The sequence below is a fragment of the Salmo salar genome, chromosome 28, assembly GCF_965601325.2.
Source record: "Salmo salar chromosome 28, fSalSal1, whole genome shotgun sequence".
NCBI classification, from domain to species: domain Eukaryota; kingdom Metazoa; phylum Chordata; class Actinopteri; order Salmoniformes; family Salmonidae; genus Salmo; species Salmo salar.
Window position 1 is genome coordinate 27,897,318 of NC_138318.1, and position 16,277 is coordinate 27,913,594.

Below are 16,277 nucleotides of genomic sequence, written 5' to 3' on the forward strand. Positions count from 1 at the left end.
GTTAAGGATTAGGGAAATAGGATTTTGAATGGGACTGAATTAGTTATACATGTCTGTGTGTGCGTGCGTGCATGTTTGTAGTTTGAGGTAGTATCCTTAATGATGTATAAAGTGATGGGAATGAAAGGCCTTTTAAAGACAGATACACTTTGTTTCAGATGGATGAGACAACAGCTCTTTCATGGTGGCTTTTGGGGAGAGTTGGATTGACTTTGTCTTAAATGTCTGAGTAGATTCTCCAGCTCACGTTGCTGTCATAATGAATTATGAAATTGGTGGTGCCAGCCAAACTCACTGTGACAGTTTAACTACCTCTCACAGACAGAGATGGGAGGAAAGAGGAAGACAGAGAGTGGAGGAAAGAGGAAGACAGAGAGGGGAGGAAAGAGGAAGACAGAGAGGGGAGGAAAGAGGAAGACAGAGAGGGGAGGAGAGAGGAAGACAAAGAGGGGAGGAAAGAGGAAGACAGAGGGGAGGAGAGAGGAAGACAGAGAGGGGAGGAAAGAGGAAGACAGAGAGGGGAGGAAAGAGGAAGACAGAGAGGGGAGGAAAGAGGAAGACAGAGACAGAGAGGGGAGGAAAGAGGAAGACAGAGAGGGGAGGAAAGAGGAAGACAGAGAGGGGAGGAAAGAGGAAGACAGAGAGGGGAGGAAAGAGGAAGACAGAAAGGGGAGGAAAGAGGAAGACAGAGAGGGGAGGAAAGAGGAAGACAGAGGGGAGGAAAGAGGAAGACAGAGAGGGGAGGAGAGAGGAAGACAGAGAGGGGAGGAAAGAGGAAGACAGAGAGGGGAGGAAAGAGGAAGACAGAGAGGGGAGGAGTAGGGGATGGAGGGTGGAGGGATGGAGAGGATAGAGGGAGGGTGGTGGTGCAAGGGAGTGGGAGGAGTAGGGCCTGGAATTGCCAGACATATTATCCTAATACTTAGGTGTCGATACGATATATTTTGTGATTCTCACGATTTTATATGTACTGTGATTCGATATTGTGATTTTATTGCGATTCAATGTTCCAAACACATTGCTCACCATATGTCTGCTGCAGAAGGACAAGAGAGAGTCATGAGTAAAGTGTTTTTATCAGTCATGAAAGTAAAAGTGCTGAAGAAAATTGGCACAAGCTATGAAGGAATAATATTGGAGTTTTCATCCAGGTACAGTCAACAACCGCAAAAATAATATTGCGATATTGTAAAAACGATACAAAAATAAAAAATGATATCTTGATATGTAACTGTATAAACAATGTCCCCTGTAGGAGTGATGGAGCCAGGGGGTGGAGTGGAGTGAAAGAGAGACTGTCACGGTTGTCGTAGGAAGGAGCGGACCAAAGTGCAGCGTGTGTGTCGTTCCACATTTATTTTTACTGTGAAACTATGCAATACATATAAATAAACTGAATAACAAAACAACAAACCGTGACGCAGAGGTGAAACATACACTAACTCAAAGACAATCTCCCACAAACCCAGGTGGGAAAAACACCTACTTAAGTATGATCTCCAATTAGAGACAACGAGGACCAGCTGCCTCTAATTGGAGATCATCCCAAACAAAACCCAACATAGAAATACAAAAATAGAACATAACAACATAGAAAAACTAAACTAGAAAACCCCCCTGTCACGCCTTGACCTACTCTACCATAGAAAATAACAGCTTTCTATGGTCAGGACGTGACAGAGACAGAGAGAGAAGAGAGAGGGAGAGACAGAGAAAAGAGAAAGTGAGAGAGAGAGACAGAGAGAAGAGAGAGAGAGAGAGAGAGAAGAGAGAGGAGAGAGGGAGAGACAGAGAAAAGAGAGAGCGAGAGAGAGAGACAGAGAGAAGAGAGAGAGAGAGAGAAGAGTGAGAGAAGAGAAAGGCAGAGAGAGAGAGAGAGAGAGAGAGAGAGAGAGAGAGAGAGAGGAAAAGGGAATGGAGGGTAGAGAGAAGAGGAGTAGAAGAAGGGGCTGTGAGGGGGGCTGGACCTATGAGATTAGCCGGATGTGATTAGCAATGGAGGTCTGTCGATCACTGAGAGAGGAGATGACAGGACTTCTGTACACACACACACACCCCCCCAGACACTATCTGTAATTGAGGTCTATAGATCACAGTGAAAGATGATGACAGCACTTTCAACTTTACTCCGTCCATCTGCTAGTTAGCACTCAGTACAGCAGATTTAAACTGTCCAGAGATAGAGAGAGAGAGGACAGAGAAAGAATTCACCAAAAAACTGAGCAAACTAGAATGCTATTTGACCCTAAACAGAGAGTACACAGTGGCAGAATACCTGACCACTGTGACTGACCCAAACTTAAGGAAAGCTTTGACTATGTACAGACTCAGTGAGCATAGCCTTGCTATTGAGAAAGGCCGCTATAGGCAGACCTGGCTCTCAAGAGAAGACAGACTATGTGCACACTACCCACAAAATGAGGTGGAAACTGAGCTGCACTTCCTAACCTCCTGCCAAATGTATGACCATATTAGAGACACATATTTCCCTCAGATTACACAGACCCACAAAGAATTCGAAAACAAATCAAATTTTGATAAACTCCCATATCTACTGGGTGAAATACCACAGTGTCCAATCACAGCAGCAAGATTTGTGACCTGTTGACACAAGAAAAGGGCAACCAGTGAAGAGCAAACACCATTGTAAATACAACCCATATTTATGTTTATTTATTCTCCCTTTTGTACTTGAATCATTTGCACATCGTTACAACACTGTATATATACATAACATGACATTTGAAATGTCTTTATTCTTTTGGAACTTCTGTGAGTGTAATGTTTACTGTTCATTTGTATTGTTTATTTCACTTTTGTTTATTATCTACTTCACTTTCTTTGGCAATGTTAACATATGTTTCCCATGCCAATAAAGCCCCTTGAATTGAATTTAACTGAATTGAGAGAGAGCGAGAGAGAGAAATGGGGGGAGAGAGAGAAAAAAATGGGGGGAGAGAGAAAAAGAGAGAGAGAAAGAAAAAAAGAGAGAGAAAGAGAGAGAGAGCAAAATGGGGAGAGAGGGAGAGAGTGAGAGAGAGAAAGATAAAGAGAGAGAGAAAGAGAGAGAGAGCAAAATGGGGAGAGAGGGAGAGAGTGAGAGAGAGAAAGATAAAGAGAGAGAGAGAGCAAGAAAGGGTGAGAGAGAGAGAGAGAGAGAGAGAGCAAGAGAGAGAGAAATGGAGGGCTATAGTGAGAGAGAGAGGTGGAAAAATAGTGGTGGAGCGGAAGAGAGAAAGGTGGTAAAATATTGAAGGAGCAGGACAGAGAGATTGAGGTAAAAGGGAGAGAGGGGGGAGGGTGTGAAACCAATAGAATGAGAGGGGTAGAGTTATGGAGATGAGGGAGGGAGTTGTATGAAGCAGATGGTGTGTTAAGGGTGTGTGTATTGATGAAGAGTAATCTCCAGTCACTGTAAATGTGTTTAGCTGTGTGTGCTCTTCTATCGATCCCCAGGGAAACCTGGAACAAGACAGGAGGTTCCACCTCACTAGCCACACATTGGCCTTTCTGTGCCCTAACAACTGAGTAACCACTGAGGCTGTGTGTGTGTGTGTGTGTGTGTGTGTGTGTGTGTGTGTGTGTGTGTGTGTGTGTGTGTGTGTGTGTGTGTGTGTGTGTGTGTGTGTGTGTGTGTGTGTGTGTGTGTGTGTGTCTTCCTGCATCATAGCACATCAGCGTGTATCTCTTCTAGCAGATTATAGTCAGGGGGCAGAGAACTGTGTGATAGCAAATAATGCCCCTGTCACAGCCTGTTGTGCTGCACAGTGTGTGAGCTGTCACATTACACACACACACACACACACACACAGAGAGAGAGATGCAAAGCAGAGGGTTATCCCTGAAGCACAACTATGTTCCACGGGGAAGGCTTTGCATTTTGGCTCAGAGTACGTGCTTGTGTGTGTGTGTGTGTGTGTTTGTGTGTGTGTGTGTGTGTGTGTGTGTGTGTTAGGGTGTGGGTTTGTACATGTGGACGTGTGTTTCTGAGTGTGTCAGATTGTTGTGTTTCCGGAGGTTTAGGCAGGACATTTTAAGTTAGTGTTCCTCTCCCTCAGGAGTAAGCTGTCTAATGCACAGTGTTTGGCTACTGAGAGACAGAGAGAATGTGTGTGTGTGTGTGTGTGTGTGTGTGTGTGTGTGTGTGTGTGTGTGTGTGTGTGTGTGTGTGTGTGTGTGTGTGTGTGTGTGTGTGTGTGTGTGTGTGTGTGTGTGTGTGTGTGTGTGTGCTGAGAGAGAGGCTTACTCGTCTCTGTCTTGGGGGTAATCAGAGGTTTGTCAAGATTTTACGCTAGACCCTCTGCCCTGCATGTGCGTGTGTGTTTGTTTGTTGGTGTCTGTGTGTGTGTGTGTTTAGGTGGTGTGTGTGGTGTGTGTGTGTGTGTGTGTGTGTGTGTGTGTTTATGTGTGTGTGTGTGTGTGTGTGTGTGTGGTGTGTGTGTGTGTGTGTGTGTGTGTGTGTGTGTGTGTGTGTGTGTGTGTGTGTGTGTGTGTGTGTGTGTGGGTGTGACAAGCTTCGACTCTTGTAAGGAGCTTTGTGGAGGAGATGAGAGTTAATCTGACAGTGGATTATCTGTAACCGTAGAAACAGCCTTAAAGAATGTTTGGCTACTGATAGAGAGAGTGTGTGTGTGAATCTGTGTGTGTTTGTGTGTGAATGTGTGTGTGTGTGTTTGTGTGTGTGTGTGTGTGTGTTTGTGTGTGTGAATGCAGCCGTCGAAGCACTTAGCTTTTACTTTTTATTATTTGACAAAAGTGACTCCCAAAACACACTCAGCCCTGTCAGGAACATTCATTTTATAAAATAATACATCTATTCAGATACAGCCATGGACTGCCTCACTGATGAGACATCAAATAAATATTAAGGCCCAGTCCAGAAACAACCCCATGGAGAAAAGGGAGAGAGTTTAGGAAAGAGGGACTAAGGGAAAGGGGGGAGGGGTGAAGAAAGAGAGGCTATAGAGGAGTTACTGTATAGAAGCTGAAGAACACATCCTGGTACTTTCCTCAGGTGCTGGAGTTGTAGACAGACTCATGGAAAACAGAGAGGAAAACGCTGCACACTGCTGCTCCCAGGTGATTTTTAGAACAACGTTTCCACCCTTAGGTCTTCATCAGGCATCCATATCCCAGGGTGGAAGGTCCTATATATAGTGGCTGTACTCAGTGACATCACTTCCTGAAACAGGAGGTAAAAAATGTATAACATAGGTTCACAATATTAACATTCAATGTATCAAAATATATGATTATACACAAGGAAAGCGATCAATATGTACAGTAATACACACACACACACACACACACACACACACACACACACACACACACACACACACACACACACACACACACACACACACACACACACACACACACACACCTCTAGGCACAGATTATTGCAGGTGCACTGCTTCTTTAATGTCAAAGCTCCATGTCGAGGCCAAAGCTTTCAGAGAGTAGAGGGGGAAGAGGAGAGGAGACGAGGAGAGGAAGTGGAGGAGAGGAAATCAAAAGATTGAGGAGACAAGAGTTGTCTTTGGGCACCTGCACTCAACACACACACACACCTGCCATCTCTCCCACAGTCTCTCTGTTTCCGTCTCTCTGTCTTCTCTCAGGCTTTCTCTCTCAACACACACATACACCTTAAATCAAATACCCCTGATATCTCTCTTGATTCAATTGGAGGACTTTGCAAGGTCTATTTGCCATGATATAAATGTCAAAATGAGTCAGATTAGTAAGTAAACAACTTTAAAGTCTATCATGGCCTCAGGCTTGAATAGGTAGATCTCCAGTGTTACAGAATATAGTTGTTGATGTAAGATCTTAACATTATCACCCTGCTGCAGGATAACTTTACTGCAGTACAGGACATTTTAAACTTGTAGTGTATTTGAGGTTTAAAAAGGCTTCTGAAGTTTGTAATTTCCACTTTGAAATTTCAACTTGATTTTCCCTTACGAAAAATGTATCAACCCCTACAAAATTGTTAATTATAATCCGCATAATAATTCACATTTTCCGTTGCTGTAGATCCTACATTAAGATCCTACATCAGTAACTTTAAAAGCATACTGAGATATTGTCAATGAGTAGAGTGTGCCATCACAATCATTTAACCAATCCAGCAAATGCATTATGTGATATTGTGGCTTGGAAACAGTTTAGGATTGTTAATCCTCACTGGAAAAATATAAACATTTTAAGAAAACATTCTGTTTTGTCCATTTTGGTCAATCCTGCTCTCCCCTTTTCTCACCATATCCTACCCCTGTCCTCTTCCTGCCCCTACTCCAGCACTAAACCCAAACCTCAGCCCTGTCCTCTTCCTGCCCCTACTCCATCAATAAACCCAAACCTCAGCCCTGTCCTCTTCCTGCCCCTGCTCCAGCACTAAACCCAAACCTCAGCCCTGTCCTCTTCCTGCCCCTACTCCAGCACTAAACCCAAACCTCAGCCCTGTCCTCTTCCTGCCCCTACTCCAGCACTAAACCCAAACCTCAGCCCTGTCCTCTTCCTGCCCCTACTCCAGCACTAAACCCAAACCTCAGCCCTGTCCTCTTCCTGCCCCTACTCCATCACTAAACCCAAACCTCAGCCCTGTCCTCTTCCTGCCCCTACTCCATCACTAAACCCAAACCTCAGCCCTGTCCTCTTCCTGCCCCTACTCCAGCACTAAACCCAAACCTCAGCCCTGTCCTCTTCCTGCCCCTACTCCAGCACTAAACCCAAACCTCAGCCCTGTCCTCTTCCTGGCCCTACTCCAGCACTAAACCCAAACCTCAGCCCTGTCCTCTTCCTGCCCCTACTCCATCACTAAACCCAAACCTCAGCCCTGTCCTCTTCCTGCCCCTACTCCAGCACTAAACCCAAACCTCAGCCCTGTCCTCTTCCTGCCCCTACTCCAGCACTAAACCCAAACCTCAGCCCTGTCCTCTTCCTGGCCCTACTCCAGCACTAAACCCAAACCTCAGCCCTGTCCTCTTCCTGCCCCTAGTTCAGCACTAAACCCAAACCTCAGCCCTGTCCTCTTCCTGGCCCTACTCCAGCACTAAACCCAAACCTCAGCCCTGTCCTCTTCCTGCCCCTACTCCAGCACTAAACCCAAACCTCAGCCCTGTCCTCTTCCTGGCCCTACTCCAGCACTAAACCCAAACCTCAGCCCTGTCCTCTTCCTGGCCCTACTCCAGCACTAAACCCAAACCTCAGCCCTGTCCTCTTCCTGCCCCTACTCCATCAATAAACCCAAACCTCAGCCCTGTCCTCTTCCTGCCCCTACTCCATCACTAAACCCAAACCTCAGCCCTGTCCTCTTCCTGCCCCTACTCCATCACTAAACCCAAACCTCAGCCCTGTCCTCTTCCTGCCCCTACTCCAGCACTAAACCCAAACCTCAGCCCTGTCCTCTTCCTGCCCCTACTCCAGCACTAAACCCAAACCTCAGCCCTGTCCTCTTCCTGCCCCTACTCCAGCACTAAACCCAAACCTCAGCCCTGTCCTCTTCCTGCCCCTACTCCATCACTAAACCCAAACCTCAGCCCTGTCCTCTTCCTGCCCCTACTCCAGCACTAAACCCAAACCTCAGCCCTGTCCTCTTCCTGGCCCTACTCCAGCACTAAACCCAAACCTCCACCCTGTCCTCTTCCTAACCCTAGCACTAAACCCAAACCTCCGCCCTGTCCTCTTCCTAACCCTAGCACTAAACCCAAACCTCCGCCCTGTCCTCTTCCTAACCCTAGCACTAAACCCAAACCTCAGCCCTGTCCTCTTCCTAACCCTAGCACTAAACCCAAACCTCCGCCCTGTCCTCTTCCTAACCCTAGCACTAAACCCAAACCTCCGCCCTGTCCTCTTCCTAACCCTAGCACTAAACCCAAACCTCCGCCCTGTCCTCTTCCTAACCCTAGCACTAAACCCAAACCTCAGCTCTGTCCTATTCCTAACCCTAGCACTAAACCGAAACCTCAGCTCTGTCCTATTCCTAACCCTAGCACTAAACCCAAACCTCAGCCCTGTCCTCTTCCTAACCCTAGCACTAAACCCAAACCTCCGCCCTGTCCTCTTCCTAACCCTAGCACTAAACCCAAACCTCAGCTCTGTCCTATTCCTAACCCTAGCACTAAACCGAAACCTCAGCTCTGTCCTATTCCTAACCCTACCACTAAACCCAAACCTCCGCCCTGTCCTCTTCCTAACCCTAGCACTAAACCCAAACCTCAGCTCTGTCCTATTCCTAACCCTAGCACTAAACCCAAACCTCAGCCCTGTCCTCTTCCTAACCCTAGCACTAAACCCAAACCTCAGCTCTGTCCTATTCCTAACCCTAGCACTAAACCCAAACCTCAGCCCTGTCCTCTTCCTAACCCTAGCACTAAAGCCAAACCTCCGCCCTGTCCTCTTCCTAACCCTAGCACTAAACCCAAACCTCAGCCCTGTCCTCTACCTAACCCTAGCACTAAACCGAAACCTCAGCTCTGTCCTATTCCTAACCCTAGCACTAAACCCAAACCTCCGCCCTGTCCTCTTCCTAACCCTAGCACTAAACCGAAACCTCAGCTCTGTCCTATTCCTAACCCTAGCACTAAACCCAAACCTCCGCCCTGTCCTCTTCCAGCCCCTAGCACTAAACCCAAACCTCCGCCCTGTCCTCTTCCTAACCCTAGCACTAAACCCAAACCTCCGCCCTGTCCTATTCCTAACCCTAGCACTAAACCCAAACCTCTGCCATGTCTCCTCCTATCCGAACAGGTTTTAGCCTAGTCTATGCTGACATTGCAATGGGCTTTAATAACACACACACACACACACACACACACACACACACACACACACACACACACACACACACACACACACACACACACACACACACACACACACACACACACACACACACACACACACGCATGCACGCATGTACACCCCGATTCTCTCTCTCTCTCTTACACACAAACACATACACACTACTGTAAAAAGCATTAGTAAGGCATTTCAGTGGTAAAGCCCATTTAGGAATCAGACTCTGTCACATTTCTGCAGTCCTTTTGAGCTTTTTGTGGGGAGAGGTAGTGAGAGAGTGCAGGGGATGAGAGAGCTGGGGTAATAGTGGGGTGAGGTTAAATAGGGGGGAGGTGAGGGGAGATGGGCTGAGACTTGCGTGAGGAGGGGAGAGACTGGGTGAGGGGAGCAGAGATGAGATAAGATAGGGTGAGGTGAGGTCAGGGCAGGGGAGGGGAGATGGGCTGAGACTTGTGTGAGGAGGGGAGAGACTGGGTGAGGGGAGCAGAGATGAGATAAGATAGGGTGAGGTGAGGTCAGGGGAGGGGAGGGGAGGGGAGGTAAGGATGGGTGGACATTTCAGGTTGGATTCATTTCTCAGGATTCTTGTCAAGAGACGACCGCGGAAAAAAAGCATCACATTTTTCTGTCACACCTACATTAGACTACATGGACATAGAATGATGCAAAACAATTACATTTTTATTGTGTGTGTTTGGTCTCGAGAGTCACACACACACACTTCACACACACACACACACACACACACACACACACACACACACACACACACACACACACACACACACACACACACACTGAACTGTGAAAGTTAAAGTGCAATGGCTCTTATAGCAATGGCTCTTTGTTTGAAGCCAAACCATTATATGAATACTGACAGCGGTGTGTGTGTGTGTGTGTGTGTGTGTGTGTGTGTGTGTGTGTGTGTGTGTGTGTGTGTGTGTGTGTGTGTGTGTGTGTGTGTGTGTGTGTGTGTGTGTGTGTGTGATGTGTGTAGAGAGACAAGAGTGTGTGTGTATGTGTGCGCGTGTGTGTGTGTGTGTGTGTGTGTGTGTGTGTGTGTGTGTGTGTGTGTGTGTGTGTGTGTGTGTGTGTGTTTATTGTGAGAGGTGAAATGGGGGTAGACACAACTGGAATCCAATAGAGTTTTACCTGGTATCTTTCTAGAACCAAAAAGGGTTCTTCAAAGGGTTCTCCTATGAGGATAGCCGAAGAACCCTTTTAGGTTCTAGATAGCACCTTTTCTTCGAAGATAATTTTTTTATTAAACCCATATTAGAATAAGGCTGTAATGTGACAAAATGTGGAAAAAGTCAAGGGCTTTGAATACTTTCCGAAGGAACTGAATGTCCATTGTTTTGGTAAATATTTCCGAAGCTCAGTAAATCTGGTTGGGAGTCATTGATGAAAAAGAGAAGAAGAGCCGCACACTCTAGGAGCTCAGATGCAATTATTTAATAACCAACGTTTCGACAGACAAGCTGTCTTCATCAGGGTATTATAGATAGATAGTAAGAATCAAACTTTGTCTCGGATTTTCAAGCAAATTTAAGTCAGGACTGAGATTAGACCTTTCAGGAGCACTCAACACCAGACTATTACATTGATCCCCCCCGTCCATTTGTTTTGTATACTGCTGCTACTCGCTGTTTATTATCAATGCATAGTCATTTCACCCCTACCTATATGTACAAATTACCTCTAACCTGTACCCCCGCACACTGACTCGGTACCGGTACCCCCTGTATATAGCCTCGTTATGTTATTGTGTTACTTTTTTTACTTCACTTTATTTGGTAAATATATTATTAACTCTTCTTGAATTGCACTGTTGGTTAAGGGCTTGTAAGTAAGCATTTCACGGTAAGGTCTGCACTTGTTGTATTCGGCGCATGTGACAAATAAAGTTTGAGTAGATTGGAAGATATTCTGTTGTGTCTTTGGCATAAAAATCTGTGTAAATGTCTTGCTGTAAAATAAAACTCTGGGTTTGGTTTTCAAAAGAGACTTTTGACCTGGGATTTGACAAACATACCCATAACATGATGCTGCCAACACAGTACTTAAAAATACAAAGGGTTTCACTATATGTTGTGTTGTATTGGATATGACCCAAACCTGTAGTTTTAAATTTAGGTCAAAAAGGTCATGGCTTTGCGGTGTTGTCTTGCAGTATTACTCAACGGCCTTGTAGCAAACAAAATGGATGATTTGGAGTGGATTTTTTAACACAGGCCTCCTTCTTTACACTTTGTCATACAGGCCAGTAATATGGAGTGAATTAAATGTTGTTGATCCTTTTGTATTTTCAAGTATTGTGGTGGCAGCAGTTTGTTCGGATGAAAATAAATATAAAAGGACTTAAATATGCTTAAAAAACAGAGAGAGTGTTTGAATATTGCTGTCCATTGATGATTCCCAACCAAATTTAGTGAGCGTGAGCAATTTTGACAAAAACGATGGATATTCACTGTGTTCAAAACAGCGCAAACACTTCTTAATATTGAGTTGTACCCCCTTTTGCCCTCAGAACAGCCTCATTTGATTGGGACATGAACTCTACGAGGTGCCGAAAGCGTTCCACAGTTGACTCCAATGCTTCCCACTGTTGTGTCAAGTTGGCTGGATGTCCTTTGCATGGTGGACCATTCTTAATACACACATAGGATACTGTTGAGCATGAAAAACACAGCAGCATTGCAGTTATTGACAAACTCAAACCGGTGCGCCTGCCACATTCTACCATACCTCGCACTTAAATCTTTTGTCTTGCCCATTCACCCTCTGAATGACACACATACACAATCCATGTCTCAATTGTCTCAAGGCTTAAAAATCCTTATTTAACCTGTCTCCTCCCCTTCATCTACACTGATTGAAGTGGATTTAACAAGTGACATCAATAAGGGATCATAACTTTTCATCTCTATTCACCTGGGCAGTCTATGTCATGGAAATTAGCATAGTGTACATGTTTTGTACACTCAGTGTATGTTGCCCTAAGAGTTGTGTAAGGTTGGTAGACTCTATATAAAACAATGATTCACAGCTGTAATGGCTGCCCAAGGTGCTTTCACCAGGGGTGTGAAGACATATGCGAACAATGCATCGTCATTTTGTATTTCTTAGTAATTTGGAACATTTTCCCTTGTGGAGTAGATTGTGTAGATCGATAGGATAAACATTTAATGTAATCAATTTTTAGCAAATTGTGAAGACTGTGCAAGGGGTGTGTAGACTTTCACTAGCAACTATCTTTGTTACGTAATAACACTCCCAAATAAAACTTATCTCTTTGTTTTAATAGATTTTTTTTTGTTAAATGGCCTCCTGTGGTGTCTCTTTGTCTCTGTGTGATAATGGCAGAGAATGCGGCTGGTGTAGGACACGTTTAAGCATAATCACCAGAGACATGATAAACCCAGAATCCCTCGGTAATTACTGCATCTAAAAACCAGAGGGATTTACACTCCCTATCTCCCTGCTTTTGTTTTAAATTGGTGAACAGCTGGAATGGGAAGCATTAACAACTGACAGCATAATGAGGAGAAGATTGTGAAATCGGATTATTGCATAATTCCTTCTATTGATGGTTTTGTACTGTGAAGTCTTTTCTCGTCCGTCTTTAAAACAAATGTCTTCCAAAAAACCCGGGCATCCGAGTGAACGCAGCAGAGGAAAAAAAGTTGTATATTTGAGGCTGACTTTCAGTAGACTTCAGTGATTTAAATATGACATCAATACAGATGGTTAAAGGGATAACCCACCTCAAAATGTGTCTGGTGTCAGACATTTCCTTTTGACTTCTCCAGAGAAGCTCCTTTAAATCTGCTGAACATCTTTTTCAGAATGGAAAGAATCAATACCACAGATTTCTGAGGTTGCGAGGCACTTGCTGAAATCTTACTGACTTCTCTCTCTCTCTCTCTCTCTCTCTCTCTCTCTCTCTCTCTCTCTCTCTCTCTCTCTCTCTCTCTCTCTCTCTCTCCTCTATTTCAGCTTGAAGCAGGTCCAGCAGTGAAGCACTGGAACCAGAGAGCTGTAGACAAGTGGAGAATGGGAAAATGGGAATACTAAACATGGGATACAGAGCATTGTAAAACGAAAATAATATTGGTTGTGGAAGACTAAGAGACTTCTACAGGTGGCTTAGGACTGTGTGTGTGTGTGTGTGTGTGTGTGTGTGTGTGTGTGTGTGTGTGTGTGTGTGTGTGTGTGTGTGTGTGTGTGTGTGTGTGTGTGTGTGTGTGTGTGTGTGTGTGTGTGTGTGTGTGAGATTGCGTGCGTGCGTGTGTGTGTATGTGTGTGTACGTGCGCCTGTGTGTACGTGCGTCTCTGTGCGTGTACGTGTGTCTCGTGTGTGTGTGTGTGTGTGTGTGTGTGTGTGTGTGTGTGTGTGTGTGTGTGTGTGTGTGTGTGTGTGTGTGTGTGTGTGTGTGTGTGTGTGTGTGTGTGTGTGTGTGTGTAGGAGTGTGTTTTTAATCTGACGATGTCTTGGAGGTTACTGACCATCTAAGTGTTTGATATGTGTACTTTGACCCCACAGCAGTCAGAAAACCATTGAATATTGCTAGCGATCGCCATGCTGTTTGAGTTCGTCCCAAATGGCACCCTATTCCGTTTATAGTGCACTTCTTCTGACGAGGGCCCATAGGGCTCTATTAAAAAGTAGTGTACTATAGAGACTCCTTTTGTGAACCACAATCCTACAATCTAACTAAGTGATGTCAGTGTTACCAGAGTGGTAATAACCGTTACAATGATAGTCATAGAATAGAAGAAACAAAATCATCAACACTATATCAGTCCAGAGGGTCAGGGCTACAATACATACACTACTATATATACAAATATATAATAAATATATTCATACAATATATTTTCTAAACGCCTGGAATTTATCTGTGCAACAGCTTCGATGCTCAGTGACTAGCTCATAAACATATATTGATATCTATAGTAAATAAATGCAAATGTAATGTATGTTTACATACGTTTAGATATTCAACTATGTTCCATGCAGAAACAGTGAGAGGAAAGACAAATATGTCAGCCAATTGAAAGGGGTTTTCCCAGCTTTTGGTAAATGCCAGACAGTCTTTGGTGCCTATGTAATACAAACTGTAACACAGCCATTTTTAAAGTGGTAGCTGATGTCCTGAATTTGTCACTAAATGACTGATCATTCAACCCAGATAGACAGGGATATGCATTGTATATGACACTTCTATTCAGAGCGATATAAAGTCAATTCATTTGAATACAATGTTTTAAGGATACAATCTGTAACTTGAATATCCTCAGTGGCTACTCAATGTATTGCAAAGACACTTGGCCAAGACGCTAAACAAAAATCTACCGGTTACATCTGCCAAAACCCACTCTCTTCACTTTATGTACACAAGTTCAGTGACAGCACCTCGAACTGGAATTAAAAGTAACAGATTGTAACTTTAAACAACCACATAGTACGTACATACAGTAGTAAGTTAAATGTTCTTTTGAACTAAGGGTCAGTATCTATGGTTCAGTAAACATTCCTATGTTTAGTACCTCTGTGATTAATGATGTCATAGACACGAGACAGTGTCAGTCAGAATCCCTTTTCTCTGAAACCATATATGAGACAACACCATTTGTTTTTAGAGCATACTGATCTAGAGTCAGTTTGTGGTTTCCTGGACTCACTGGAATAAAGGACTTACTGTATTCAGGTTGGTGGCCCTCAGTAACAAAGTGTTATTGTTTACCTTGAGAAAGCCATGAGAAGTAACTCTGCCACTACCAAAAACATGGTAAGACATCAGTGGAACGCAGACCGTGGGGGACAGCACAAGGACACCATCATTGGCACTCATTCAAAAATGCTGATCCGACAAAGTAATTATTTGTCAAATCCGTCGTAAATGATGTGTTCTAACAGACCGACAATGTAGTTACTAAAATCTGATTTGGATATACAGTATTTGGCTGTTTTGCTGCATAATATTTAGAAGTTGTCCTTTTCAGGTTTACACATTTATTTGCTGTGACTCCCGTTCGGATAAGCTGGTAGCATAGCTGGTGATGGTGGAAGTTGAAGTGTAATGCAGTTGATTGATGGAGATGAAATGAACATGTATTCGAGGTTAAAACCATACAAGCATTATGCTTTTATTTTGACCTCAACATAGTGTGAAATATACACATATAAACAATAGACTAAATCTAGGCTCATTTTGCTGGGGGACAATGAGGAGATTCTAGATCTACCCTCCACGGGGGGGGGGGGGGGGGGGGGGGGACACGTGCGTGGCGTTTCCATGTTTTTAGTCAAACTCGATCGTGATCTAACGGTTACCACCAACCTATGTTTGTCATGGGCATCTCTAGCTACTGGTAAATCGTATCGTTCTAAAAAGGCAAGACGACAAACAGACCTGCCTTTAAAAAGGACACAGTTCCATGCTATGCCGTTTTTCTGTTTGTTGATGTTGTTGAGAGTTTAATGTATTTTTCCCCTGTGAAGTGGTAAACACAAAAAAAACGTTCTTTTTGCTTTGCGTTTTAACAGATTTCACAGTTTCTGTCTTGACTGTTTTTGACCTGATTGGATACTGTGTTTCGTGTCTGGAATGGCAGGGAATGGTGTTATGCAATCAGGACTTTTAAACAACCATGTCAATGTGAGTGTCGAGGTATGGGTTTTAATGAAGCAAAAATATTTTTGGTTTTCTGTAAATATGTGGGTAAAAAATTGTGTGGTTTTCTAGACCCGTTAAGAGTTTGGTCACACTTTATTTGGATAGCCATCTACATATTCTCTACAGATGGTGATACTATCAACAAACTATCAGTTGATAAGAAACAGCTTGCTAAGGTTAGGGTTAGGTTTAGGTTTAGAATAAGGGTTAGGGTTAAGATTAGGGTTAGGGTAAGGCTTAAGTTTAGGTTTAGGATAAGGGTTAAGGTTAGGGTTAGAAGATAGTTAGTTGAAATATTACTGAGTCTGTAGAGCATCTACAGATGGACTATCCAAATAAAGTGTTACCAAGAGTTTTGTATTGATAGGGTGAAACACATCACATCATGACCTTTGTTGAGTTGTCATTATGATAATGAGTGGTAAGGTAATTTAAACGAATATTACAACCGTGACACAGATATATTAAATATGTATGGTAGAAATGGCATAATGGTTGATCCTTTCTGTCTGCTAAACAACATTCCCAGTGGGCAAAATGGGTTGAAATGACTGGATCTTAAGACATGCTAACTGATTCATACTTTATAGCTACAGTACAGTGTATGGGGAGGACAATAATCACATTGACTCGCTATGAAGACACACCAGTTTGCTGAGAGACCTTGTAAGCTCAAATAAATGTTTCACTCATGTACTGTATATGAATATAGAGACAAACGCTGGATCAAACACAATGACATGTCAGTCTCCAAATGTCTTCAAGCTAAGTATTGTATCATTCGGC

The 16,277-nt window shown here is 43.9% G+C and overlaps 1 protein-coding gene across 1 annotated transcript in view; it reads left to right on the top strand.

The window, feature by feature from the left end:
* LOC106589753 (zinc finger matrin-type protein 4) overlaps positions 1-13,158 on the top strand; it is a 139,511-nt gene extending 126,353 nt beyond the window's left edge. The window contains exon 7 of the mRNA XM_045710423.2: positions 12,808-13,158. Within this exon, the coding sequence (XP_045566379.1) occupies positions 12,808-12,829 (22 nt within the window). The 3' untranslated portion in view covers positions 12,830-13,158. The remainder of the gene's footprint in view (positions 1-12,807) is intronic.
* Positions 13,159-16,277: the final 3,119 nt, after the last annotated feature.